At 36.8% G+C, this 27,534-nt stretch overlaps 1 protein-coding gene across 5 annotated transcripts in view; it reads right to left on the bottom strand.

Annotated features, from left to right (window-relative positions):
- The window catches only part of GALNT13 (polypeptide N-acetylgalactosaminyltransferase 13), a 462,125-nt gene that overhangs the window by 394,831 nt on the left and 39,760 nt on the right, over window positions 1-27,534 (bottom strand). For all 5 annotated transcript variants that reach the window (XM_074363678.1, XM_074363673.1, XM_074363674.1 and 2 more), the window contains exon 3: window positions 6,151-6,396. In XM_074363678.1, coding sequence (XP_074219779.1) covers window positions 6,151-6,292 — 142 coding nt within the window. In that variant the 5' untranslated portion in view covers window positions 6,293-6,396. The remainder of the gene's footprint in view (window positions 1-6,150; window positions 6,397-27,534) is intronic.

The following is a 27,534-nucleotide window of genomic DNA, read 5'->3' as shown; positions in this document are numbered from 1 at the left end:
GGATACGACGCTAACTCCAGGTAGACAGTGTCAGAACTGCAGGACACCCAGCTGGTGTTGCAGAGAACTGCTTGGCGAGGGGAAAAGAAAACCCACATACCTGGGGTAAGAAGTATGGTATGTGTGTTTAAAGGAGAAACATGGAAGTGTTTTCCCCATATGCTCACTCTGCCTCAGTTTCCTTACATGTAAAAGAAGAATGTCTACTTCAGCATTTTACGAAAATGTAACACATGTAAATAATATAGAATAGTAACAGCTTATCGTTATTTTTGTTATCATTATTGACTAGTGTACTTTGTTTACATATAAGCAGCAATTCTTTCTTAGATATTTCCTTCCCTTTTTTGAAGGTAAATTTTATTTCATTTCCTAAGTCTCTGTATTATGTTTAAGATTCAGGATCAGATAAAGAATGGCAGGTTCCTTCCCTTCTTGGATATGGTAACTATATGTCCCTTTTGTCCTCTGTGATGACGAGAAGGCTCTTTGGGCTTTCCAAGCAGATCCCTGCCCATCATGTCACTTCCGCATCACCACTTCTTACACTGCACATTACCTACAGACTGCTCAAAAGCTAGATACAAAAATAGTTCCAGTTCCACAGTTTTGTTGGAAAAAAAAAAAATACCTAGAAGTACAGTCCTTCATTTGGAGACGACCATGATTTAAAACCATGGTTCATACTCATTTCATTTTACAGGTGGTGACTGGGGCCCAGGGAGACTAATTAACGTGCCGGAGAACACGGCCCTCAGTGGAGGAGCCAGATCCCCTATCACAGGGCTCATGCACACTGGCCCCAGAACCTCTCATTTCCCCCCAGTGTGGGCAGGGCCACTGCAGCAGCACTGGTCTCTTAAATACCCATTCTCTCAAAGTTGGGAGTAGCTCCACTTAGTATTTATTCCATACCAGTTAGGAGTTCGAAATGCCCTTCAGCGCCTTTTAGCTCTAGGCGGCCCAAGAGTGGCATCAAAGAGTTAACGTCTCCCCTAACAAGAACTTATGTTATCCAAAAACAATCCTTTAGAAAACAGGAAAAGGAATCATGGGTCTGTATCTAATACTAGAACAAGTCTACGTGCTCCCATAAAGTCTCTGAAATAATCATGTTTTACAGCACCATTCAATAATTGATGTGTTAAATGATCATGCTGACTCCGAATCAAAGATTCAGTTGTATTCCATATACTCCATTTAGTAAGGAAGAGAAGAATGTAACCCATTGTAGGAAAAAAAGTGATGGTTTTTAAATTTTATACTTAGTTTAATTTTGTAGTCAACTTCCTACTGAACAATTCCATCCAGCGGCCTAATATGTGTCTCAAATTCAACACAACCAAAATAAACTCAATATCCACCCTCAAATCATCTCGCCCTACAATCTCCTCTCTCAGGAAACTGGCTCAAGTAAGTCCCTGCAAGAAACCCGAGACTTGTCCTTGACACTTCCGTCGCCTAAACCCACCAGAGCCAGTCCAGCATCTAGCTCTCTTACTCCCACATCTCAAAATACCTCTGCATTTTACCCACTTCTTCTCCTCACGGGCACTACTCTGCTCTAAGCAGGCATCACGTCCTACACAGAATTCAGGAAAGGCTGCCACAACTTCCTAACCAGCCTCCCTGAAGAGACAGGCTCTTCCTCAACCTCTTCTCTACACGTGATCTTCCCATAACACAGAGGTAATCATGTCTGCTGTCTTTTAAACCCATTCAGTGGCTTCTCAACTTTTAAATCCATTCAGTGGCTCTTATTCATTCACCTAGTTATCCCTATTATGTAACAGACACATCAAACCCACATGCAAAACAAACCCAGGCCCCCAGTAATGCCCTACATTCAGTCAGAATATTCGCCCTCATCCCATGCCCCTGACTCCCTGACACAGACAGTCATGATCCTAAATCCCATATTCATAATTAGCCTCATTTGCTTTACATAAAGGCTTGCTGTGTCTCCATATAGTCCTAACATATGCATTTTTACATTTTAGTTTTAGCTTTTCAAACTGTATCATGCTATGTACCATCTCTGAAAGATGTAACTTTTATACTTAACTTACCATTGTATCATCAAGATTAATTCATATTGGTGCAGGCTGCTGTAGTTCATTCATTTTTACTATTATATATATTATTCTCTCACATTTATGTACCACTATTGATTCATCAGCTTTTCCATTAATGGGCCTATGGGTTATTTTGAGCTTTTATTTTTATGAGCACTAGTGCTATGAAAAATTTCTGTCTGTGGAAAAATATTCTTAAGTATATGACTGAATGCTAGTCATCCATAAATTTCAGATTTCAGAGATAATGCCAAACTGTCATCTGAAATTACTAATAAAAATGTAGAGAAGCATCACCTCCAACAATTGGTATTATCAGCCTTTTTAATTCTTGCCAATTAAACAAATATAAATATGTCATTGCAGTCTTGGTGTGCATTTCTGTGATCATAATTAATGTCAAATATTTTTTGTAAGTTTTTTTGTTATATGTGTTTACTTTTCCAAGACATGTCTATTGCCCATTTTTTCTTATTGGTCTGTGTGGGCTTTTCTTATTAATAATAGGAGTTATTTTTATATGCTTGAAAATAATCTCAGATATGTGTACCTTGAACATCTTCTACAGTTTGTAACTTTTCTTTTTACTTTAAGGTCTATTTAAGTGAACCAACTTTCTCAATTTTAATATAGTCAAATTTATCAGTATTTTATTTTATGGTCAATGAGTTTGGATAGTATTTCAGAATTTTTCCTTCATTTAAGGTCTTACAAATGCCTAATTTTTTTTCTGCTAAAAGTTTAGTTTTCTTGATATTAATATATCCAAATATATCTTGGTTTATGACATGAGTTAAGCATCCAATTTCACCTGTTTTCCATATGGATTACCATTTTATTTTCAGCTCTATTTATCAAAAGAGCCCTCTTTCCCCCCACGGATCTGCAATGCTCCTCTGTCATGTACTGAATGGTTCAAACTTGTGGATATATTCCAGGGTCTCTGTTCTGTTCCACTGGGCAACTTGTCTACCCTTTGTGCCAACAGTACAGTCTTAATCACTCTAATTTTATAAAATATATGTATTTTTCCCCTTCAGAAGTATCCTGGGTGTTCTGTAATTTTTTACCATTCCGTAAGAATTTTTCTTCTTTAACTAGTGATTTCTGACTTTTATTGTTTAGACCTCAGTTTAAATGCCACAGCCTCTGTGGAATTTTATCTAAGACCCTAGATCCATTTCTATTACCTGAGATGCTTGACTCAGAGTGTCATTCTCCTACATCCCAATACTCATTATGCCTTGTAATCATTTGTAAATTATATTTTTAGAGAGAGAGAGATGTTTATTACTGACTATAAGTTCCTTGACAATAGCGACCTCAGTTCTCTTATATCTCCAGGTCTTAGCACATAGGAGGTATGTTAACTACTAAATTTTTTTAAAGTCACTTCTTTTTGGGAGGCTACACCCAGAACACCTGCCCCCTGCTGGGGACCTGACAGCTTGGACAGCAGAGACTGGTGGAGTCTCATTCAGCCCTTGCACCCACCTTCCCATGTTCAGCAGGTACTGATAAAGGGGTACCGTGAGCCACTACTCCACTGAGGGGCTTATGCACATCATCACATTTAATTCCCAGGGCAACCCTGGGAAGCAGGATTTATTGCTGCTAAGGTTTTCATTTTAAGAGAGAACACCAAGACTTTGTTAAAAATATGCTAAACGTCACACAACTAATTCAAGGGGGAGGAGGTAAGGACCAGATCGGTCAGCAAAGCTGGGCGTTTAACTCTGAGGTAATCCTGTTATACTACCTGTGAAGTCGGGGGTCCTGATGCTTGGGTTTGGTTTTTTTTCACCTATTATTGGGCTATGTTCTTCTTTTTGATTTAGATATAATTGACACACAATTCTCTGCAAGTATAAGATGTATAACATTTTAACTTGATAGAAACTTAATAAATAATTGATGATTTGGTGAATGAGTGAACATATCTCAAAAATTAATGCAGAGTGTATGCTAATACTGGGTACTTAAAAATTGTTTAAAATGTAGAACTGGAAGGGATCTTAGAAACCACTCAGTCCAAACCCTTTGCTTTAATAATGGAGACACATAGGTCCAGAAAGATCAACTTTTTTGTCAAAAAGCCTGTTTTTAACATAGCTAGAGCCGGAAAATTTCAGTCAAGTGCAGTTTGCACAACATCACCTACTTATAAATAAAATATTATTTTAAATACATGGCACAAATTCCTAAATAAATTAATATTCTGAAGTAATAAGTAACAATAGAAGATGAAATTAAAATCATAGTCTAAATTTCATTTTTTTAAGACCAATATTAGTATAATGCTAGCATATAACGCTAATAGCCAAGTCTTAAAAATAGAATATAGTTTCATTTTACAGTTTAAGTACAAGGAAAATTACTATTTTTGCCTTGCATCATTAAATTTTATATTTTGAGATCTGAAACTGAGCATTAAGAACCTAAATCAGAAAAACTGCTTTTTTGGTACTTCCAGAAAAGGCTGTCATAGTTTTGCTGAATCAGATTATAACATTTTTTGTGACCAATCTAGATGTCTCCCCTCAACAAATGACACAGTGATCATACTAAACTGATGTTATCCATCAAAACACACTTCCACTTTCAGCCAAACAGCAGCTCAGCTGGTTTAACAGAGAAGCAGAAGGCTGATTTATTCTGGGATTTTAACCAAAGATCAGCAAATCAACCCCCATGTTCATTTATCAAAAAGTGATGGACTCATAAAGTTCTCCTGTTTGAATAGTTTTAGTATAAAGGCATAAAAAATGCATATAAATGACCTAAATGGGTCTAGACTCCGTCACTTCCAAAGGACTTCTCAAGTCTTTGTACTAGTCAAAAACTACAGTGAGAGAGTTAGACTCATTTTGAAAAGAGGAGGATGATCAGAATTTCTTCAATTGGGCCAGAGCATTATTGCAAAGCAAACTTAAGATGTCCAACAAACTCTTTTAACAAAAATTAATTTTTGGAAATGCTTTTCCATGTTTCCCTAAACCTCATACCACAAGATAATATTGATGAAATTATTTTTATTAGCATATTTTAATTCATAATCTCAAAAATATCTGTCATATTAAAAGCAGACTACATTCACTAAATCAGCGCAAATCTCAAAGATTCACTCTTTCAAAAGGTAGATATTAACCGGGACTCAAAGTTTACCTTTTGTTATGTTTATAAAGAAACGTTTTGCTAAGCAGAGAATTGATGTAAGCTAGATTTTAAGGAAAAAATGTTTAATTCAATTAGAATAAAACTAATTTCAAGCATGCTTAGGTACTTTAGAAGCACTCAATTACTAGGAACACTTCAGAAATAAATTAATAGATATAGAAGTCAACAGAAAGCACAGAAAAAAATCATTTGGAATAACTGTAGGAAATGAATCTCTCCGACTTGACTTAATAAATCACCATTTATATAAATCATATTTCTTGAGCATTTACTGTTACTTAGTCATTGAAACTGGTTTCTAAAGAGTGAATATTGTATTAAAGTGACTTTATAAAATACTTGAAATTCTCTTTTTGCTTGTAACATGAGGCAACAATCTGGTAACCCACAGGTTAAATCTGGCCACCAACACTTGTTTTGTTAAAAAAACAAAATGTTGCTTTTTCTTTATACATATATATAATTGCTTTTGGAAGTTTTGAGGGGTGTCACGTAGTCTCATTTTGCTACAGTCCTCACAATCTCACTTTAGAAGTTTTCCCCTTTTATATTACATGCTTGATATCTAAAGGCTTACGTTTCTGGAAGCCTAAATTTAAAATTATGTCCAGTTTGAATATTCACTAAATTGATCTTTCCACACAGTCACAAAATGTTGGAATTCTTAGAACTGGAAGGTACCTTAGAGGTTAGCTAACTCTTGTCATTTCTTCCAACAGGACGCCAAAGGTCAAGAAAAGTAAAGCAGCTTTCCCACCGTTAAATGTACGTTAATAGTTCTGCCAAAATGCTCTTCTAAGTCAATAAACTTAACTCCTATTTTGAAATTTCACATTGTGTCATAAGTCACTACCATTCTCATCTCTATAAAAGAAACACTTGCTTTGTAAGCACTTACCCCTGAGTGCAGGTAGCAGGGATCTCTCCTTCTTGTCGTCACATTTGTTACATTCGCTGAAGTACAGGAGTAAGAAGACGTCGACGAGAACCCACATCAGTGACGTGGCTAGAACCACCTTGCAGTAAACAAACCTCCTCATCTCTTTCCTTGATTTCTAGTTAACAGAGAGATCGAAGACAGACACGACTCTGATAAATCCAAGCCACGAGGGTGAACTCCAGGATAAAAGCAGGTTGCACCCCACTGTATTAAAAAAAGAAAGAAGAAAGAAAGAAAATTAATTATTGCAGTTTGTTTTACAAAAATGTGATATAACATGAAATCTATGACTTATTTATTTAATGCTCCCATATGTATCAGCATTTGGCCTTCAAATTCAGAATGAAAAGCCCAAATCAGTGACAGCTGTAAGCAAGCCAGGTGGCTAGAACTCTAACAACTAATCCCAGATCTGCCACCACCCTGCAGGGCCCTTGACAACTATTTGATTTCTTTCCGTTGAACTGCCTTTTCCTTAAAGTCCTATCGTGATACTCTGTGGAGCACCAGGTTGTGAAATAGTGCAGTTCTGAATTTAGCGCGACTCAGCACTTGTAAGGAGCCGATACTGCTGAACTAGAAGTTCATTCTGGATTACAATACATTGCAGTGGTTAAGAGCTGGCCTTTATACACCCATAGGCCTGGCACTATTCACTTCTTATAACTTCCCTTCCAATTCTAGGGAAGACTTTCTAAGCCTCAGTTGTCTCATCTATGAAATGAAAATAACAATGCCAAACCTACAGATTTGCTATGAGGACCAAGTACGATAATGCTTGTAAACCATCTTACAGAACACATGGTTATTACTATTAAGATATAAAACAAAGTAATTCTCAAATTCTCAAAAAGGGCAATTACAGGAAATAAGTCACCAGTTATTTAGCCTTAAAAACCCCATCTGGTCTGCACAGAAAGTATCCACTACAGATGTGCATTCAAGAAAGAGTAGCACACACTCAAAAAAGTTATCAGAGGATAATTTCAGAGGATAACACCTTAATGTTAAGTGACTTAAAATAACTAGAGCAAGAATTCTAAAGGTGTAACAAAAACGTGTGTGCAATTATTGAGAGAGATTCAGAGAAAGTGTACAATTAATACCATACACGTATTTGTTTTATTTATACTACATATACACAGAAACAAATTAACATGATAGTTATTGTTCTATTTATACAATAACTGTATCAAACCAAAAACAGTCTCATATCATTTGCTACATTAAAATAATAGGACCTGAAGTATAAATTTATTGATGTGAAGAAGATAAGTAACAGTTTTGACAGATATTTAAGGAGAACAGCTATTAAATACAAAGATACTTGGACTGTGTCAGAAACACTTGTCTCAAAATAAAAAAACAGCAAAGTACAATTTGCTGAAGCAGAAGCTCTTTAAATTAATGGCAGCTGCCTTTGCATCATAAAGCAACACAAATGCTGTTGCCTAACCAGATGAGTAATACATTCAAAATTTACATAAAGTGACAATTTTTAAAAAACATTGAAACAGAGTCTGCTTTTAATATTTACATAAAATTTACATTTATTTAACACATATTTAAAAAAGAAAGATACAAAATGTACAAACTTAAGGACTACACGATATTTGGGTTTTGTTATTTTTCTTGGAAAAAATGGCATGCTAATTTCATTTCAACTTCATTTCTCTGTAAAAATTATAACTAAACATTAGAACACAATCTCTAAACTTGGCAACGGGGCTTGTTGTAACATAACATATACGTATGTTACTTTATGTTTGTTGTAACATAACATATATGATGGTACTTTATGTCTACATCCCTGAATGTGAGATTTGGAACCATTCGAGCTATTAAATTTGCTATCTTTCTTTGGTCCTAAGATGGAGCAGGTCCCTTCAGTTTATTGCAGAAAAAAAGTCCTATGAAAATGTATATATAACACTGATGGTAACTAAACAGCTATCTCCAGATTTAAAAGGAATACTTTAAAAAGATCCTATAATAAAAGATCTATATATTATAGGGTCTTTTATTATAAAGATCTATAACAAAAGACATAAAAAGCCCCATCTCTGGCTCTGTCATCAAATGGAAAGATGAATTTAGGTAGGCATTTTGCCTCTCCTTGCTTCATTTTCTTTGCTTACATTTCCTGTGCCATCCACCTCAGAAAATTGTGAGGCTTAAGCAAGATAAAGAATGAGAACATTTTTAAAAGAAAATAGAAAGATTATTATTATAATAGAAAATCTGAAACCACTTAATATTAAATATTAAACTAAGATAAGTCATTTCCTAGTAAGAGCCTAACACTTGAAGTTATTGAGAATTTAATTTAAACTTGAGCCATAATAGTAAGTGAAAATCACATCTCATTGCCACTTCAAGCATTATTCAAATTATTCTAATTCCATACCCTGCTAGATCTATATATCAAGAAATTATCAGAGAAAACTCTAACTTTAATATTTTCTGTGATTAAAACTAAGTTACTATTTAAATTTTTGTTTATTTATGAAACAAGCTTTCTTACATATTTCAAGTTTTTAATTCTGTCTACCTCGAAAACACCTCTACTTTGAAAACATACAAAATGTCATCATTCAGTATCCACTGGCACTTGTAAGATAGAAATCTCCTATGCTGTGTTTCAGTACTCTTCGCATGAGAACAAAACTGACTGAGCAGGAGGATGGCACAGTATACAAAGCAACACTAGCCAACGTAAGCACAGTTGGTGGCCCAGGTTTATTTAAGAGAATCAGCATCTGTATTAGGTTTTTATTCCAGTAAGTCCCTATTTATTTGCAAACACTACTCTGTTTCTCAAGCCAAATCCAAGTTCTGCAGTGTCCTTGGCTTGCCAAATCAATGTGGAGCATGGCTAACTTTGCATAAACTACAGGCTCTTCAATCCGAAAATACGACCCCTTCTCTAATCATTTCAACATCTTTTGAGCACAGTTATTCCACTCTTTAAAGATATTTCTCTAGGCAGGAAAACTTCAAGAGTTAGAAAGCTATCAATTACCATCTTGCTCATCCTTTCGACTTTCCTTTTCCTCTTGCCTGCTAATTCACAGTGTTAGTCAGAAGTTCCATGAGCTATTACAGGATTTTTGTTTGCAAATATGCACCATTTTTACTATTTTATAAAAAATGGATTTCAAGTATAAAAAAAGTAAAATCTCAATAAAGCTTAGGAGTTTGGTAACTATGTTTTTGAAATAAGAAAGATACTTTTGTTTGTTTTTAAATATGAGGTGATCACTTACCTGGGGAGTATGGTTTAGTTGCTGTTAGACATATTTTTTGTCTGTAATGAGATATTTTCTTCTGCAGAAAATTGCATACTAGAAGCAAATTCATTCAGTCTGTTTTATGACGCTGTTGTATTATGAGCCTATTTGAGGCTGCCAAAGGGTGAAGCTAGTAGAAGACTGCTGGTAGTGCTTACAGAACTTTCAGGCACTTTAAATGTATTAGATAGCTATGCACGAGCTTCTGCAAACTGATGACTGGACAATTTTGCTGAGTTTGGTTTAAGGACTGATAAATCTAGTGGGTAAGCACTGAAAAAATACTCCGAATTCACTACAGGTCTTATTGACAAAAAGACTCATTTTTGCATGAGTGAATGTCTAAAATTAAGGTGGACTAGAGGAATCTACCCACAGCCTAAAACAAAGGGTCTGCTGTAAAAAGCATGTCATAAGGACAGATACACTAAGAGACAAAGAAGCAAAGATAATGTTAAATGAATGCCTCATGTGGAAAGATGGTGAAAAAAAGCGAAAAAAAGCAAAAGAAAAAAGAAAATCATAATGACACCTGCACCCCAATGTTCACAGCAGCACTATTTACAATAGCCAAGACATGGAAACAGCCTAAATGTCCATCAACAGATGACTGGATAAATAAGGTGGTATATTTACACAATGGAATACTATTCAGCCATAAAAACTGACAACGTAACGTCATTTGCAGCAACATGGATGTTCCTGGAGAATGTCATTCTAAGTGAAGTAAGCCAGAAAGAGAAAGAAAAATACCATATGAGATCACTCATATGTGGACTCTTAAGTAAATAAATAAATACATACATACATACATACATACATACAAAACAGAAACAGACCCATAGACATAGAATACAAACTTACGGTTGCCAGGGGGACGAGGGGTGGGAAGGGACTGGGATTTCAAAATGTAGAGTATTAAACAAGATTGTACTGCGTAGGACAGGGAAATATATATAGGATCTTGTGGCTCACAGCGAAAGAGAATGTGACAATGAATGTATGCATGTTCACGTATAACTGAAAAATTATGCTCTATACTGGAATTTGACACAACATTGTAAAATGACTATAACTCAATATAAAAAGTGTTTAAAAATACATATATACATACACACACATATACACACACAAATCTTCACTTGCATTTAACTAAGGAAAGTTCAAGTATTCCTAACAAAATTTGACAATTAGGAGGCAACCAAGCATAAGACCTAAAACTACACTGCAGAGTTAAAATGCCTGATTTAAATCTGGGTTCCCACACTCACTAACTGTATGGCTTAATTCAAGTTACTTAAATGTTCTATGCCCCCATTTTCCTAGTCACAAGCTATGAACATCATTAGAAGCTACCTCATAAGGTTATCATGAGTATCAGATTGACTAATACATGTAAAGCTCTTCTAACACTGCCTGCCACATAGGAGTTCAAGACACATTAGTTAGTAGTAGTAGTGATAGTAATCTTATCATCATCATGAACAGCAGCGAAAGAGCAAGAAAAAAGAAAGAGGATTCTCTTCACCAGTCCTTCTAGAAGCAGTGTATGTTCAGTATGTAGGGGTTCATGTGGTCAGGAGACAAGATGAGCATCACAAGTATATTTACAAGTATATTTAATATTAAATTACTAATATATTTAATATTTGACCACTGCAAATACATTAATATTAAACATTTTAGTATTTGTGAGCACAAATATGTTTTATATTTAATTATCAGAAATATATTTAACAGAGGTAGTTTTGGAGTATGTTATACAGGATTTTACAACTGTCAAAACTCATTGAACTGGGCGCAGTTTCACTCCATGTAAATTATACTTTATTTTTTTAAGGCAAAACGTAAATGTTTATGTACCTATTAAATAGATTCCCTGATTTAATCAAATTTTGATTGGCTAAAGAAATTATGGTCCAATTGTATCAGATCAGAGCACTTCTACTTCATACCCTTCTGATCTCATTTCTTACCACTGCCCTCCATGCCAGTCACTTGGGTCTCCTGGCTGTTCCTCACATATACTTATCATTATCTTGCCCCAGGGCAGGTACAGGTGCTGTGTCGTCTGCCCACTGATACGGTCCTGGCTCCCAGCTCTTATTTCCTGGTCAGATCATGGAGAGCTTTCCTATCAACCTATATAAAACTCCACATTATACATTATATATCACCCTATATTTTCTTTGCTCACTTCATTTTTTCCTTTTGTACCTATTACCCCCCAACATATTAAAAAATTGTTTTTCTAAATTTATTTATTATTTGTCCTTTTTTCTTAAATAGTAAGCTGTATGAGAACGGGATTTCACATCTCTTACATATGCCCTCTCTCACTCCAATATGCTTAAATTTTAAAACTCCAGCACTGGTTGTTACACATGAATTGTGCCCTCCCCCTCCCCATTCATGTCATGACTTAACCCCTGGTATTTTAGACATGACTGTATTTGGAGATAGGGCCTTCAGAGAGGTAACAGATTCAATAAGGTCATACAAGAGGGCCCTAATCCAATATGACTGGTCTCTCTACTAAGAGGTGATTAGGACACAGACACACTCAGAGGAAAGGACATGGTGAAGACAGAAAAGGCAGTCATCTACACAGCACAGAGAGGGGTTTCTGAATGAAACCAACTCTGCTGACACATTGATTTGGGACTGCTAAAATCTGTGAGAAAATAAATTTCTGTTGTTTAAGCTACCCAGTCTCTCATGCTTGCCTATGGCAGCCGTAGCAAACCAGTACACTAACTAAATTTAACTTTCCCCTCCACCACTCCTACATGCACATAGATGAACATGACTAGAAAGAAACCCCAAAATATGTTGCTTGTTCTCATTTTAAATCTAGGAACTCACACTACAAGGGGACTTGTGGTGCTTCGCAGCAATCCTGCAATAGTTCCTAGTCAAATCAATCTCCATCCCTCACACAACTTTTGCACCTTGTTTGCCTTCAGACTGCCATCCCCACACTATTTCCTCTCAGCTACACTTACACATTTAGTGCAGAAGATGTAAACAATCAGAAGAGAATTCTGCATACTGCCATGTTCAATGTATCAACTCGCTGGTTTCTGTTACTGCCAGCCCTAAATTTGCAAGTCCAAGTGTTAACAGTGGATGAACCATCCTTTCAGGAGAACAACACCCTCTGCTCTCACACGTTCATGGATTTTACTGATGCACTTACCTCTCCTCCATCAGTTTTTCTTCGAGTAAGTCATTTCTATCAATACAAAGATGCTTTATGAACAATCATCTTAAACTAATTTGACCCCATACTTCCCTTCAGCTATCCTTACAGCTCTCTGCTCATCTTTAATGCAAAACTTCTGAAAAGAATTAGGTATAACCACTGTCTACACACCCCATATCCTTAACCTCCCATTCTTTTTTAAACCCAACAGGCTTCAGCTCCTGCCATTATGGAAACCTTATTTGACACAGTCATGGCCACATCCAAGGGTCAGTTCTCAATCATTAGCTTATAGAACCCTTAAGCAGCAGTTGACATAACTTAGCCAAAGTTGTTTGTACTATTCTCTGGCAACTGTTTTCTTTCACATCCTTGTTTGATCTTGCAGCAAATTCTGTTGGCTCTACCTTCAGATTTAACCCACTTCTCACCAGTTCCACTGCTACCACTCTAAAGCAAGCTACCATCAGGAACTTGACATACTGCCTTATTATTTTTTAAAAAGCACCTTTACTGAGATATAATTCACAAGCTATTCAATTCACCCATTTAAAGCGCAGAATTCAATGGCTTGTAGTGTAGTCACAGAGCTGTGCATCCGTCACCACAGTCAACTCCAGAACACTTCCATTACCTCAAAAGAAAGGTACTCCCTTTTGCTATAACCCTCCAACCTTCCCTTTGCCCCTAGTCGTGGGTGACTGACACAGTTCCTGTCTCTATTCTCAACATGTCATGTAAACGGAATCATATAAAGTGTGTTCCTTTGTGACTGTCTTCCTCAGTTAGCCTAATATTTTCAAGGTTTATCCATTTTGTACCATATACCAGTTCTTCATTTGTTTTTCTTAACAAATAATTCTCCACACTGTATGGGTGTACCACGTTTTATCTACCCATGTATCAGCTGACCCACCTTTGGGGTCTTTCCACTCTTTGGCTATCATGAATAGTGTGGTTATGAACATTCATGTACATGTTTTTACATGGACACATGTATTTGTTTCTCTTGAGTATATACATAGGAGTGGGGTCACTCAGTTATATGCTATTCCTTATGTTCTTAAATACATTCCCATAATAATCTATTCTCTACACAGAAGATGCTCTGTGTTTAATCAGATCTCTTCTATATTCTGCCCATTACTGACTCACCAATGGCTTTCTATCACATTTGAAATGAATTCCAAATCCCTAACTTCACCTGTAACACAACCAAATCTGGATCTTGACTGCCTTTCAGACTTCATCTCCTCACTCTCTCCTTCACTTAATGCACTGGAGAATCTTCGTGCTTGAGGTACCCTCTAGAACACTGTTCTCCTAAGTAATCCAGAGACACACCCCCTTCACCCTTTATTCAGATCTCTGCTCAAATATGCCCAGAGAGTTCTCTTCTGGACCAACTTACCCTAAAGCGTGCCCTTCCACCATCTGTGCAATACAGTTACGTGGTTTATTTAGAATGCACATCACTAGTACCTGTTAATTTATCAACTGCTTCCCCCATGGGATTACATCTCTTACTCTCCATGCTATCCTTAAGATACCAAAAAACAGTTTTTGGCACAAAAGAGGTGACTGATAAACAAGTAAAAGTTCTGATGAAAATGTGGGGGAAATTAAAGAAACCATGGCAATAATAATAATGGAAAGTGAAAACATTAATCATTCATTTGGTTGTGCTGTGGGTGAATGGTCCTCTAGACTGAAAATAAATGCAAAACTTATTCACTGGCATAAAGTTCTCTCTCCGTGCTGATTCCTCTACCCTGACCTCAAATGCTTTAAGAGAAAAAGATGATTCAGGTATCCTACCACCTGGGCAGACTGAGGCCATGTGTACCTGTATGAGTATGGTTCAGAAGTTAATGGGGGGACAGTGGAAGCAGAGCTCCCACCTACAGCTCTGTTAGAGTGTGTCTCTGTTTTATATAAGCACACAAATCATCATCCTGCCTGGACTCAGATTATGCTTTTGCTGTTCTAGTCCAGTCACTTCTGGCCACACTACTGTGGCTCATGAAACCAAACTGAGTCATGTTTTCCAATTTCCAGACCGTCTACAGTCTGACAGTGGTGTGTCTTTGATCACAAAGGCCACCCCACAGTGGAATAACAGTCAAGGTATGGCTTTCCATACTTTCTCCCTTTCAAAGGTTTTGCTGAATGTCGGAATTACCTCCTCAAAAACTGACTGAAAAAGAGATCTGACCAAACTTCTAGTCACCTCCTGGTCTACCCACCTGAGCAAGACGGTTGGCTTACTGAACTTGACCTTCCCAAAAGAAAGTTCAGCTTCTCTTGACTTCCTAATGATCAACGATCAGGATGAAATGGGTGGGGAATTTTATAAAATTATTTTGAAAATATGGATTACACCCTGTCCATTCCTGAACATGGTGCATTTTTCTTTCTCATCATAGCAACTCCAAGCCAGCCTGGTTCTACATGGCAGTGCAGCCAAAAGGAAGCCTAGAGTATTAAACTTAATTCTAACGCTGTACCTGGATTCTCCTGGATTGACGAGGTCCCAGAACACGAGGAAAATAAGCTCTTGGTTGTGCACGGTGCTAAGTGAATCCTGCTACAGAGGCCCACGTGGGCCAACACAGGTGTCTGCAATTTTTGTAAAAATGCCCTTTGTCCCACTCATACTTAACCCTTCCATATGAAAGGCCTGGGTCACAGTAAGAGAGGATTGTAAAAAAGAGGTGATGTTGTATTTATTAAGCTGGGACAGACAAAATGGCACAGCTCTGGAGGGAGCGTAACAATCCTGACATCTGGGGAGGAAACAGTGTCTCCCAAGAGGAAGAGGGAAGAGGTGGGGTGGGAGGCTCAATTCATGCTCTTCGCCACCTAGATCCAACATGACAGCCTGGCAATGGAAGCTCACGGCCACAGAAGTTGGGTGAAGCTGCTTCTGCAGCTGGCAATCTGACCTACTGTGTCCTTGTCACCTCATCCAAGTGCTATAAAACAGGCCAGTCCTGAACTATTCTGCTGTGCCTGATGCCCTCAGTGGCAGCTCCTCAAAAGAGACCCCTCTTCTGCTTCTCCTGATATCCGAGCAGCTTTGGGTTATGCTATATACGGCAACTCAGGATATAAATTCTCAGTGACTTGACACATGCTTAACCAAATCAATGTAATTGTGATCCAAATCAAGTTTACCAACAAATACTGAACTGGAGTGGCCTGTGCCCCTTTGGACTACATGTTTGTATCTGGAGTTAAATGGCCCATGGACTGCCTTGCCATTGGGGATTGAGGTATTTGATGGTCTACTTCAATGACATCCAAGGATCAGCAAAACCAGCTAAACTCCCTTGCGCTAGTCACACTGGATAATAAAGCTGCCTTAGACGACATCTGGGCTATAGAAAATAAGACCTACTAATACCCTCTGAGACTTCTTTACAGTGATTAAGTCCATGACCCTGGGAGACATGACTGAAGTCAAATACTGCAGGTCTGCCTAATCCTGCTTCTTGTAGTTCTGCTCATAATAACCTTAAGTATAAACACAATATGAGCAAAACTGAATGGAATTGGTCACAGCCTCTGTCAGATTAATCAAGGTGTTCAATGGAATGGCATACTCATGTGAAAATTCACCAGAATCCAAAATGATGGAGGACCAAAGGGGAGCTATTGCTGGAAGACCCTCCTCCTCAGGGTCTCTCCCAGTCCTACACTCCTCACTGTGTATGCCTAGATGTGGGGTCCCACCCGCTCTTCACCCAGGCCATTGCTCAGGGCTGTGGTTACAGTGAGCAACCTAAAGAAGGAGTTGAGGTCTTTCTCTGGGATAAAGAGCAGCCCTTTACTGCCCGCTATATAACAATAGATTCCCTGTGGTTATTGTCCTTTTCCTGAAATGCAACCTGTCATTTGCAGGCATCCACTGGGGCAGCCCACATGGCCTCCATGGGATCTGGGAAGCAACTGGAGCTGATGCTGGAACGCTGAAACTTAAGCTACTTGCTGTGACTAAAAATGTCCTTTGTTCTGACTCAGGAGTCCATCCTGCCGACATCCATGAAACAGTAACAAGGTAAGTTATTAGCTTTAAAGTAAAGTAGAATCAAATTCCAGACCCGTCCCAGACCTGAAATCATCACACACAGAAAAATCAGAAAGTATGTATGTGGGTTTGTGTGGATTTTCATACACACAGAAATTTTTCTGAAAAGATAGACTGGCCATATATATGTTCATGTATAACTGAAAAATTGTGCTCTACACTGGAATTTGACACAACATTGTAAAATGATTATAAATCAATAAAAAATGTTAGGAGAAAAAAAAGACAGACTGGCCAAATAATCTCAAAAGGAGTAGAACTGATTTGTAGGTTTGAATTTTTAATAAAAGCATGTATTCTTTCAGAATAAAACTATTACTTTAAGTATAAAAAGTAAAGTATGTCTTCCATTTATCCTACAGATAAAATTGAGTGTCTATACAGATGCCAACACCTATGTCAGGCACTAAAGATGAAACAAATAAAAAGACAGAGTCTCTGCCTTCTTGTTTAGGATCTAGGAGGGGAGACAGACAAGAGAAATGGAGTCTAAGAAAGGAGGTAAGTGAAACATCTGAAGTCATTCCAAGATGTGGGATCCTTTTCAATAGATAATTCAGAAATTACAGCAACAAACAGAATAATTGGACATAGAGAGATTGAGAGAAGGGTGAAGCTTTATAGAGAATGTTTATAAGGCAGACATCATTTTTCAAGGCAGTTCGTTACACACTGGGCTTTTCAATCATGTTTAGGTATGGGGATATCCATTCTGTGAAGATCCTATGAATGTCAAAGCCTAAAATATATGTTAATGAGGCTTTACAAGCTATAGATTCACATTAAAACATAATGAATTTAAGTCTTCATTTTATAAAGCTTGTAAAAAGCAATATATGTTCCCCCCCACAAGAAATGAAATAAAGTTGTTGTAAACACTATATTCATCAACCTAAAAACTCATCATTCGTTTTAGGTATTTATTGACTGCTCAGGATTCATGTTACAACACAGCATACCAGTGGTTTAAGCTCATTCATTAATAGTTGCCAAGAGGGGAAAAAAGAAATCCAGAATGTTCAACTGGATATAAAGCCTAGAGATTTAAGACAACAGTAGAGCATTTAGACAGTTCCCCATAGACATTCACCAGCAAGCTGGCCATCTTCTGCCATAAATCACATTATTAAAAAGAAAATAAATGTTTCCACTGAGACATCAAACCATTAGAAAATCTTAACCCCAGCTTCCTGGCTAGCCTTAAGGAGTCTGAATTCTTCACCAAAAAAAGATGTAAAAAAATGTAAGGAATGAATTACAAGTGCTTCTTTCCAAAACAAGGGTGTTTATTTGCAGAAAATAAGGAAGAATAATATTAAATTATCTTGTAACATTACATCAGAGTCACTTTGCTCCAGCTGGCAATTAGTGGGAGATAAAAAAAGTGAAGCAGAATCAAACAGAAGTCCAGAACTCCAGGCACAAAAGGACAGGATGCCAGCAGCACAAAGGAGAGGAGGCAGAGGGTCTTGGTTACAGAAAACTCTAGAAGTAAAATGGATTAAAGCTCTTTTCTAAAATTGTATCTTAAAATTGTACAAATGTAAATAAAATTTTATTTGCCCACTTGAATATTTTAACTTAGTAAAATTTTTTTTCACCATACTTGACACAAAGGAATAATGCACACCTTTCTTAAAACTAGCTTAAAAAACCAGTGAAATATTCAACTTCTTCTACTCCAAAAGCGTTAAAAAAAAAAAAAAAACCTTATTAAAGCTACTATATCCTTGCTTATTAGTTTGATTTGCTGCTTCAGTTTTTTGGGGGTTTTTTCCTGCAAATTTCCTAGGGAAGTTATTAATCATAAATTAAGTGCCTTAAAAGATAGGCAATTAGAGGGAAGAAGTAATAAAGAATTAAAACTCAGAATATTGAATAATTAGCTCCCAATTAATTAAAAGTTAAGTGAAATTATTATATCCCCAAAGAATTAAAATTCATATTCTTATTGGCACAGCAACCTTGTCATATGAAATTACTAAGGACTGTAACGTGTTAATCAATATAAAGCAATCTAATACAATGGAGTATATAATCCGATCATAGGAAATATACAAATATTATAAAGTAAGGATATTTGCCAAAAATATTTGAGGAAGAGAAATAAGCCTCTTTACAAGAGTTAAAAGTTGAACAGAGATTATATGTACAAGCACGTGAATAGGCAAGCGGAAAACAAGGCAACATTTTCCCCTAACATCTGGGAAAACTACTAGTGAATTAGCCATTGTGCTAATTTAAGAACTAAATTAAAATTAAATACTGATTTTGACAAAATTATATTTTAGCAAAGGTTGGATAAAACAGGCCCTTACAGGGAGAAATGTAAGTGGTAAAAACCTTTTTGGAATGAAATGTGGTTTATTAAAAATAAAAAAGATTTTTGGCCTACTTCTTAAAATTAATCCTACACTCTGAACTAGCAATTTCTCTACTGCAAAACTCTCCTGTTATAACACCCTATTAAAGAAAAGGCTTTATGCACTATGTTATGACAGCATTAATTATTAAAGAGTTCAAAATAGATACAAAGCTAACTGACAGCATATTATGCAGCTAGTAGAAACTTATCAAATTTTGTAATAACAGAGAAAAGCTAATATGATCATATAAAATTAAACAAATCAAGATACTCACTTGTTTATGCACTATGATGTCAACTTGTTTTTCTTTTTACCTCATTCATATGAAGTATTGCAAATAGGTGGGAATGTGTGAATTTTTTTTGGCATTCCTCTTACTACGTTTGCTAATTTCCAAATTATTCAGAAATAGTGTCTATTGTCTTAATGATGGGGAAATATATGTTTTATTTTGAAGTAAATAAGAAAACCACCAATCATAGTGACAGAGAATAAAATTCTGAGTTACGTGGTATTTGTGCATACGCATGTGGGAGTACATGGGCACGTACAGTTATGATAAAGTATAACCAATGGAGAGTAACAGACCCAAAGGGTGTCAAAAGTGATTCATAAAACAAACAAAAAAGTTATTCACAAAACATAGTAAATGAGAAAGAAAAGGAGAGCAGAAGCTCCTGTTAAAAATAAAGCTTGATATAAGTATTGTGTTTCCCAATTTCTCTCTTCTACTAGTCTCCAGTATTACAGAGTCTATGTCACTTTGGAAAGATAAAAGTTCACCCCTACATGTCATATTAATTAAAGCTCCACGTTCCTTTTTTAAAAGTGGCTAAATTTGCAAACCTGGATGGAGTCTCACCCAAGATTCAGGCACTACTTTTTTCCTGTTTGCATTTGTGGCCTTTCTTCCAAATAAATACCCTCTTAAAACCACCAGGACCAGTATTTAAAAGCAAGTATTGAAGCTGGGGAAGACTACTCAATTCTAATCACTCTCACTGTTGCATACTATATTTCATCAAATCCAGCTACATTTTTACAAAAGAAACAACAAAAATGAATTTTATATTCCACTTATGTAAGGAAATTGTAATATACTGAAGACATACCTACTCCAACCCCAAAATGTTCTTCTCTTCTGTATGCTTGAGATTAAAGTGGCATGCTAATTGAAATACCAGAGAACTACAGTGATTGCTGCTATAGAAAAAGTCTCCTCTCAATGGTATACCGTAATTTGAGAAAAAAATCATCACTGAGATAATGCCAAAAATGATTAGATTCAAAAATCAAACTACCATGAGCAAAAAAAACCTCCCCGTTAAAAGCAAGCACCCTAGCATTTATTTTTATTCAGAGACCAAAAGAAAAAAAGCCAAGATGTAGTACCCAACTAATATAACCTATCCAGTCTGTTTTTAAATGTCTAATTTAAAAATACTATCTTAAGTGAACTTAATTATCATTTTAATGCAATAATTAAATAATATTACTTTGGGGGACCAAAAATAAAAAATATGTATGTCCATTTATCACTTTGAGCCTGTCACTGACAATTAAATCAACTTCTGGAAACAATTTTTCTTTCAGTATTATTCATCAGAAATTAGCAATGGGGACTATGGTGGGGGCAGGAGAGAAGTGATTATTACCCTATTCAAATTCACCTCAATTATTCAATTTCCTTTCTAGAAATGAGATCTCTATCGTTTACACTGTAGCAGTGCGAAACAATGTTATCAAGAGGAAGTTTTTCTTATTACAGCTTATTTTTGAGTCAAGGTTCAATTCTAAAAGCAAACAGCTCATAAATTTTCTGCAACGGTTTTAGAGCTGTGTAGCTCAAACAGCAAGAGTATAAAGCTTCGTGATCAATAACATCTGTTTAGTCCAAGGAAAAGCTCCATTATTTATGTGGCTGAATGGTTATAATATCTTCTTTTGATTTTGATAAGCAGAGTAAATAATTCCAACCACTGACTGACATCTGAACAAATCAGTAGCTGTGCTCCATTCCAACATCTCATATCTATTAATTTCTGTAGAATGAAACAGTGTTCAAACTGAGCAAGAAAATGCTGGTCTGATTCCTCTCCTGCAAAAACCATCATCAGTATAAAAATTCTCAGATATCCCACATCCATTCAGATCCATCCCAGCAGAACAGCAATCAACATTTTATTTTTCTTTTTGCCTCACATTTCCGGCAGATACATACAAAGGCAGCAATCTTAATCAATGAAACCTATTAAACTGATGCATGGGATTTTTTTTTTCTTTATGCCATTTTTAATTCCTGGTTATTCTCACTCCTCTCATTTTATTAAGTTGTATTTCTCTCTAGTCATAGTTAAATCATGTTTCTCTTCATCATGTTTCTTATATTCCTGTTTTTATTCATCTCATTTCTTTTCCATATTCTCCTCTTTTTCCAGTTACAAAAATCACCTATCCAGGATTTTTCATTTCAATTTGCAATTGTCTCTATAGTATCGACTTCTCAGTTATTTTTCAACACGTCAAATGTTTTTCCTAGTCTTTCCCCAGCTTTCCCATATTTTCTTCCTCCTCAATGAAAACTCCGTATCTCTTGGCCATCCTAATATTTCTCCATAATCTCCACCTGCCATTTTACAGAAGCTCCTTTCCTTTCACCCAAATCCTGAATGCATGTTCTAAGTTCCTTCTTTATTCCAACCAAAACCAAAATGACAATTGAGGATGCCTAAGAAAGACTGTACTTGTAGTCACATGCCACTACTAATAAGACACTGAAGAGGCTAAATAATAGCAAAAATACCAGAACAGTCACTTGCATGAAACAGCCGGAAATATACAGTGTTTCTTCTAAAAATTCAGCAACAAGTAGCATGGTTAGGGGTATCAGACAGTCTTTGATTCAAGTCCCATCTCCCCTATCCTCTCATTTAGAGATACCAGAGAGGTGAATTTGCCCAGTTAAGTCTAGCTGTTCCCAGGTTAATAAAAGGGCAGTAAGAGCCATCCCTACTTACAGGGTCATGGTAAAGATTATGCACATAAAATGAGAGTCAGAAGAATAGGCACACAGTAACTACTCAGTACATGTTAGTCATTGCTATTACTATGATCAATACTGTTATGAGCAAAATAATTTGTTAATACAGCTTAAAGAAAAAAGCATTTAAGATTTATTCAAATATAGGCTATTTGTTTTCCTTATTTGGAAAATTTAAGTACCTAAATGCTCTCAACTCTATGCTAGATGCTTGGGACATCTTACCTCCTAGAGCTTAAAATATAGTATTTCCAGATGAAATCAAAGACCTGTTAAGAGCAGGGCCATTGATAAGAGTACCAAATTTCATTGTTTTTATTTTGTTCCTAATGCATCCCATCACTTTACTTAGATATATTTTTATAGAAAATAATTAGAAGTACTAATAAATTTGCTGGCAGACTTTGACGATTTTGAGACATAAAGTGACACTGCCCAGAAGGCAGGTGAATATAGGAATTGAATTTTAAGAGAGGTAAAGATGAGGAAGTTGGGAAAGCAATGTTAATTAAAGCCAGAGAAACTGCCACAAAGAATCCCACAGAGTCCAATTTGAAAGGAAGATAAGCCCACAAATGAGATTAGGGAAGGGCTATGAAGGGAAGAGAAAATCAGGAGGGTGCAGTGTTACTGGTAACAATAGAAGGAATATTTAAAAAGAGAGGGCATGATTAATGGTACAAAACCATGCTAAGAGATCAAAAAAAAACAAAAAACAAAAAACGTATAGTCTATGTATAGTCCCAAGACTGACTTCAGTGGCCTAAGAAAGAACATCTTCAGATAAACAGAGAAAGCAAGCCTCAGTGTGTTGAGGTCTGAAGTGGAGGATGCAATTTTGAGGCAGAGAATGTAGGCAATTCTTGGAAACATTTCGCTGTGAGCGGAGAGAAGAGCTACTGTGTAGTTGAAAGTAGACTTGGAATAAAGGGAGGATCTATGCACAGGTGCATGTTTGTTTTTAAGGGGAAAGATACTTTGAGGTGTTTAATGCCAATGGGGAGGAGATCAGGGGAGAGCGAGAAGACTGAAGATACAGAAGAGAAAGAAAATACTCATTTGATTTAGGGCTCTTGGAACACGCACAGGTGAGATGCAGAGCATACATGATGGCACTGGCTCATGGAGGGAGAAGCATCGGAAGGGAGGAACAAAAGGAGTCATGGACAGTAAATTAGCAGGAACCTCGTAGTTCATGGATGCTGTTTTCTCTGTATGTCATCTGCTAAGAAGGAAGAAAAGAGAGTAGTGTGGAGTTAGAGCACAGGACAGCAGAAAAGGGTTTATACCAAACTGAAGAATGGAAGACATCTCTCTGGAAAAACACATAAAAGTTGCATCTCAGAGTGAAGGGCTCAGCTGAAGTTGTCATCCCAGATTCTCATCCTGCTTGCCTGTTATAGATCATCTCCTCTGATGCTCGTCCAGAGGGACTTAGGCACGCTTCCCTCTCTATTCTTGTATGCCTTTCATGAAACAGGTTAACTTCAGATGGTAGGTATTTTATTTTGTACTTTCCATTTTTTAAGAAAGTATATCAACTTAAAAATCAGATTAATTTTTAAGTACAAATGAAGCAAATGCAATACTGTATGATACAAATCTCAGTGATCTCTTAGTTACCATGGTTTGAATGTGCTGGAAATGATCCGTAACACCCTTCTCTCCTAAAAAGTAATGATGCTGCATCTTGCCAAACCTTTGCCCTCATACCTGCAGACACAGCAAAGGAGGAAATCCCAGTGAAGGAAGAAGAAACCCAAAGAATTGTGCTCTGAGCTAGATGCATGCTACTAGGGGAAAAACTGCTTGTGGTCACGACTACCACATGGATAAACACTGAAGTGATACTCTTTTCTCTCTCTTCTTCCCTCCTCCCTTTTTTTTTCAGCTGGGCCCTACTGTTTCCAAGATACCTTCTAGTTTGACTCTGCTGCTCAACTGGGTGTCTCTGATACTGACTGAGGTTGCCTGGCAACGTGACCAATGGAACACGTACCAGCCTGTGTGGTGGCTCTATTTTTTGGTCTGCAGGTGGGAGATTTGGATAAAATGTCACGAGGTTTCCACACTGCACCTCTGTTTCAATTCAGTGAGTGTATAATGAAGTTTATTGCTTGCAACAGTATTACTATAGTTTATTGCATTACTCAGCATTGTTTGGAGGTTTTTATTTTTGAAACAATTATTAATACTTCCAAAAATTGTTAAGAGATCAGAATTGCCCTTCAAAATACTTCTTACCTTTTTAGAAGTTCATTATCATAAAGCAAAAAAAGTTTTAAATATTAAAAACCAAAAGGTTATTAATGGGGAAGAGATGTAAGGATAACTTCCTGGTGATTAGAAATGTTCTGTATCTTGATCTGGGTGGTAGTAACACAAGTCCATAACTATGTAAAAATCCATCAATCTGTATATTTCATATTAGTGCACTTTGCACACTTTAATATACATATGGCATACTTCTAGAATTTTAGAAGGTATTAACAAGATAAATAAATATACATACACTGATAGAACCAGAGGCTATGCACGCTTGAAATATGTTTGAAAACAAAAATAATCTCTAGGGTTTTATCCCAGAACATAATATCTTAAAGACTGGGCATTGCTGTTGCATTTAACCAGTTTAACAATAGAGACTATTCTGCCATATGGCAACCATGCTTTTACTAATAACTTGCTATTTACAGAGAAGGAGCCTTAACTGTCAATTCAAGCGGGCAAATTGAGAAGAGCAGACAGCCCTAACAGCCCCATACTGCAAATGATTTGCTATTTGTTTCAGCCTCACTGGATTGCAAGTAAAATGTTTCAGATGCAGAGAAAGATCACATCTGGAAATTTCCCTCAAGGTAAGATTTCATACACAGAGTCACAGATATGCCTTGCTGGTCTGGTCTCTGTGGGGTGCACCAGACCCACAGCTTCATACAAAATAATCTGGACAGAAAAATAGACTGGCAAAATTGAACACACACTTTTAAAACAGAGATCCTTAGTAGCTTTATTTTACTGTATTTCACCTATAAAACTACTATACAATATCCATACTGGAGAGAAAGGGCATTTTCTGCACTTTACCCATTGGACCATCCAAAGAGCTTAGCACTAAACGTGTATAGGTTTTAAAAGTACTTCTGCACTGTTCTTATTTCAGTTGTTATTCACCATCAATTTAATACATATTGCCCAATTTATATATGAGTAATCTAAGGCCCATAGAATTTAAGTGACTGGCCCAAAACAACACACTCTGTCTAAGCCAGCAATCTTTGCAACCAGAATTTGAAGCCAGTTTTCTAACATACAACACCATGTTGCTTAATGAATATCTATTGTTTCATGTCAGGATGGGCAAAACCTCTCAACAAAGCCAGTTCCTGTAAAAAAAATCAACTTCGGTTTGAATAAATAAGTCTTTATTAGTTATTTGCTGGTCTTTCGGAAATTTCTTTTGACAAGAAAATCTGTCTGGGGCACATTAAAATACATACAACGGTGAGTTAAAGCTGTCAAATAGATGGTAGAGGTCAGTTCGTCCACCTGACTGGTTGTCAGCTGACAAAACTGAGGTCCAGAGGGTTATGATGACTTTCACAAGTTTCATAACTTCTAATGGAAAAATTCAAACTAGAACTCCTCTTATCTGTTTCTTTACATTACATTAAAGTGTTACTATCACAAACCTAAATTTTGAGCACTGTTTCAGTGTGGTTCAAAGTATAAAAATGGTATTTTTAAAGGGTAGAAATTGAGAGTCTCAAATCAATCTAAAACATAAAGCTTTACCCAAGAGAAACAGGTAAATTGCCTCTCTCCCCTTCTCAATCAATATTAAGGCATGAATAGACTCTGTCCTCCCTTAAATAACTGAATTTATGTTAATACAAGGTAGCAGAAAGAACACATACTATATTAATCTCCTCCTATGGGACAGACCCTTTGCATACATTATCATATCCAGTCCTCACAGACCCTTTGTGTACATTATCATATCCAGTCCTCACAAAAATGCTTCCAGTAGTTATTATCATGCCCTTACGGCTGAGAAAGTAGAACCAGTTCAATACCTTGTATAAGAATATGAAAAGGAATATGAAAGAATAAGAAAAATATGAAAAGGAATATATATGCATAACCGAATCACTATGCTGTACACCAGAAATTAATACAACACTGTAAAATGACAGTACTTAAATTAAAAAATAAATAAATAAATAAAGAATCCTTGCTCAAGGTCACACAACTAGTAATCTGCAGAGCTGAGATCAGGAACCCAGCTCTGTTTGATGACAGAACCTGTGTGTTTTAAGCCACATTATCCTGCCTCAGAAATCAGATTACTTAAATGTAGTCTGCATCCTGTAATTGTGACTGAGTCCACTAAGAGCCTACCCAATATTTAGTTTTCCTTCTTTGCGAGGGACACATTCAGAGGAGTTGTGTGTGCAACTGAAGCATTGTATATAACAGGTATTTTACAACAAAGAGTAATGATGGTTAGGTAGGAATTACTGAGTGAAGTTTCCAGGGAATCTTTAAACGGGGGCTAAACCAGCTGGTAGCAGGCCCGTCTGTCACTGCATTTTATTTTTCATTCCTGTTGCACAAAACCCAAATATGATGGCTGGGCTCCCAGAGTCAGCTTAGCCACTGGGTAAGTTCTGAGGGTGAAGTCACATGGCTGTAGTGTTGGAGCTGAACTATGTAAAGAAACTAGATTCCCTACTGGCTGAAGCACTCCAGCTCTAGCCCCACAAGGCCACTGACCAGACTCCTTCACGCAGGAGAAAACCTGAACTCTACCCGGTTTAAACCAATGACACTTTGTTATACATAATCCACTGAGCCTCAATGCTCACAGAACCGTGACAGCAGCGACTCCTTCTGTGTGGAAAGACTGCTAAAGCTGGCACTGGTTCAGGAGCCCTGGCTCTGATAAATGCAGACGAGGCAACATGAGGAGGAAAAAACTCATCTCACTTTGGAAAACTTAAAAAGCGGGGTCAAAATAGATACGAAAAACATTTTGTGGTTTTGCTACCACATAGAAGATCAAAAGCCACCAGAGAATATCGCTTTCATCCTAACAATGAGAAAAGGCCAGATAATCTATAAAATAATAACTTTTCTTGAGCTCATCAGAGACCTGGGGTCACAAGGCAAAGAGATTAACTAAATTTCAAAGGGTCACAGCCACTCTGAGGGGAGACGGGACACAGCAACCATTTCACCTTCGACAGAACATGAGAGGGCTGGGTGCTCATTTTACAATGGTAAGAAGGAAACAGCTGAAATGGTAACAAATACTCAAAGGCCAGAATGGGTGGACAGGACAGGATAGA

This window comes from Camelus bactrianus, chromosome 5 (assembly GCF_048773025.1).
Source record: "Camelus bactrianus isolate YW-2024 breed Bactrian camel chromosome 5, ASM4877302v1, whole genome shotgun sequence".
NCBI lineage: Eukaryota > Metazoa > Chordata > Mammalia > Artiodactyla > Camelidae > Camelus > Camelus bactrianus.
This window is presented reverse-complemented; position numbering and strand designations above follow the sequence as displayed.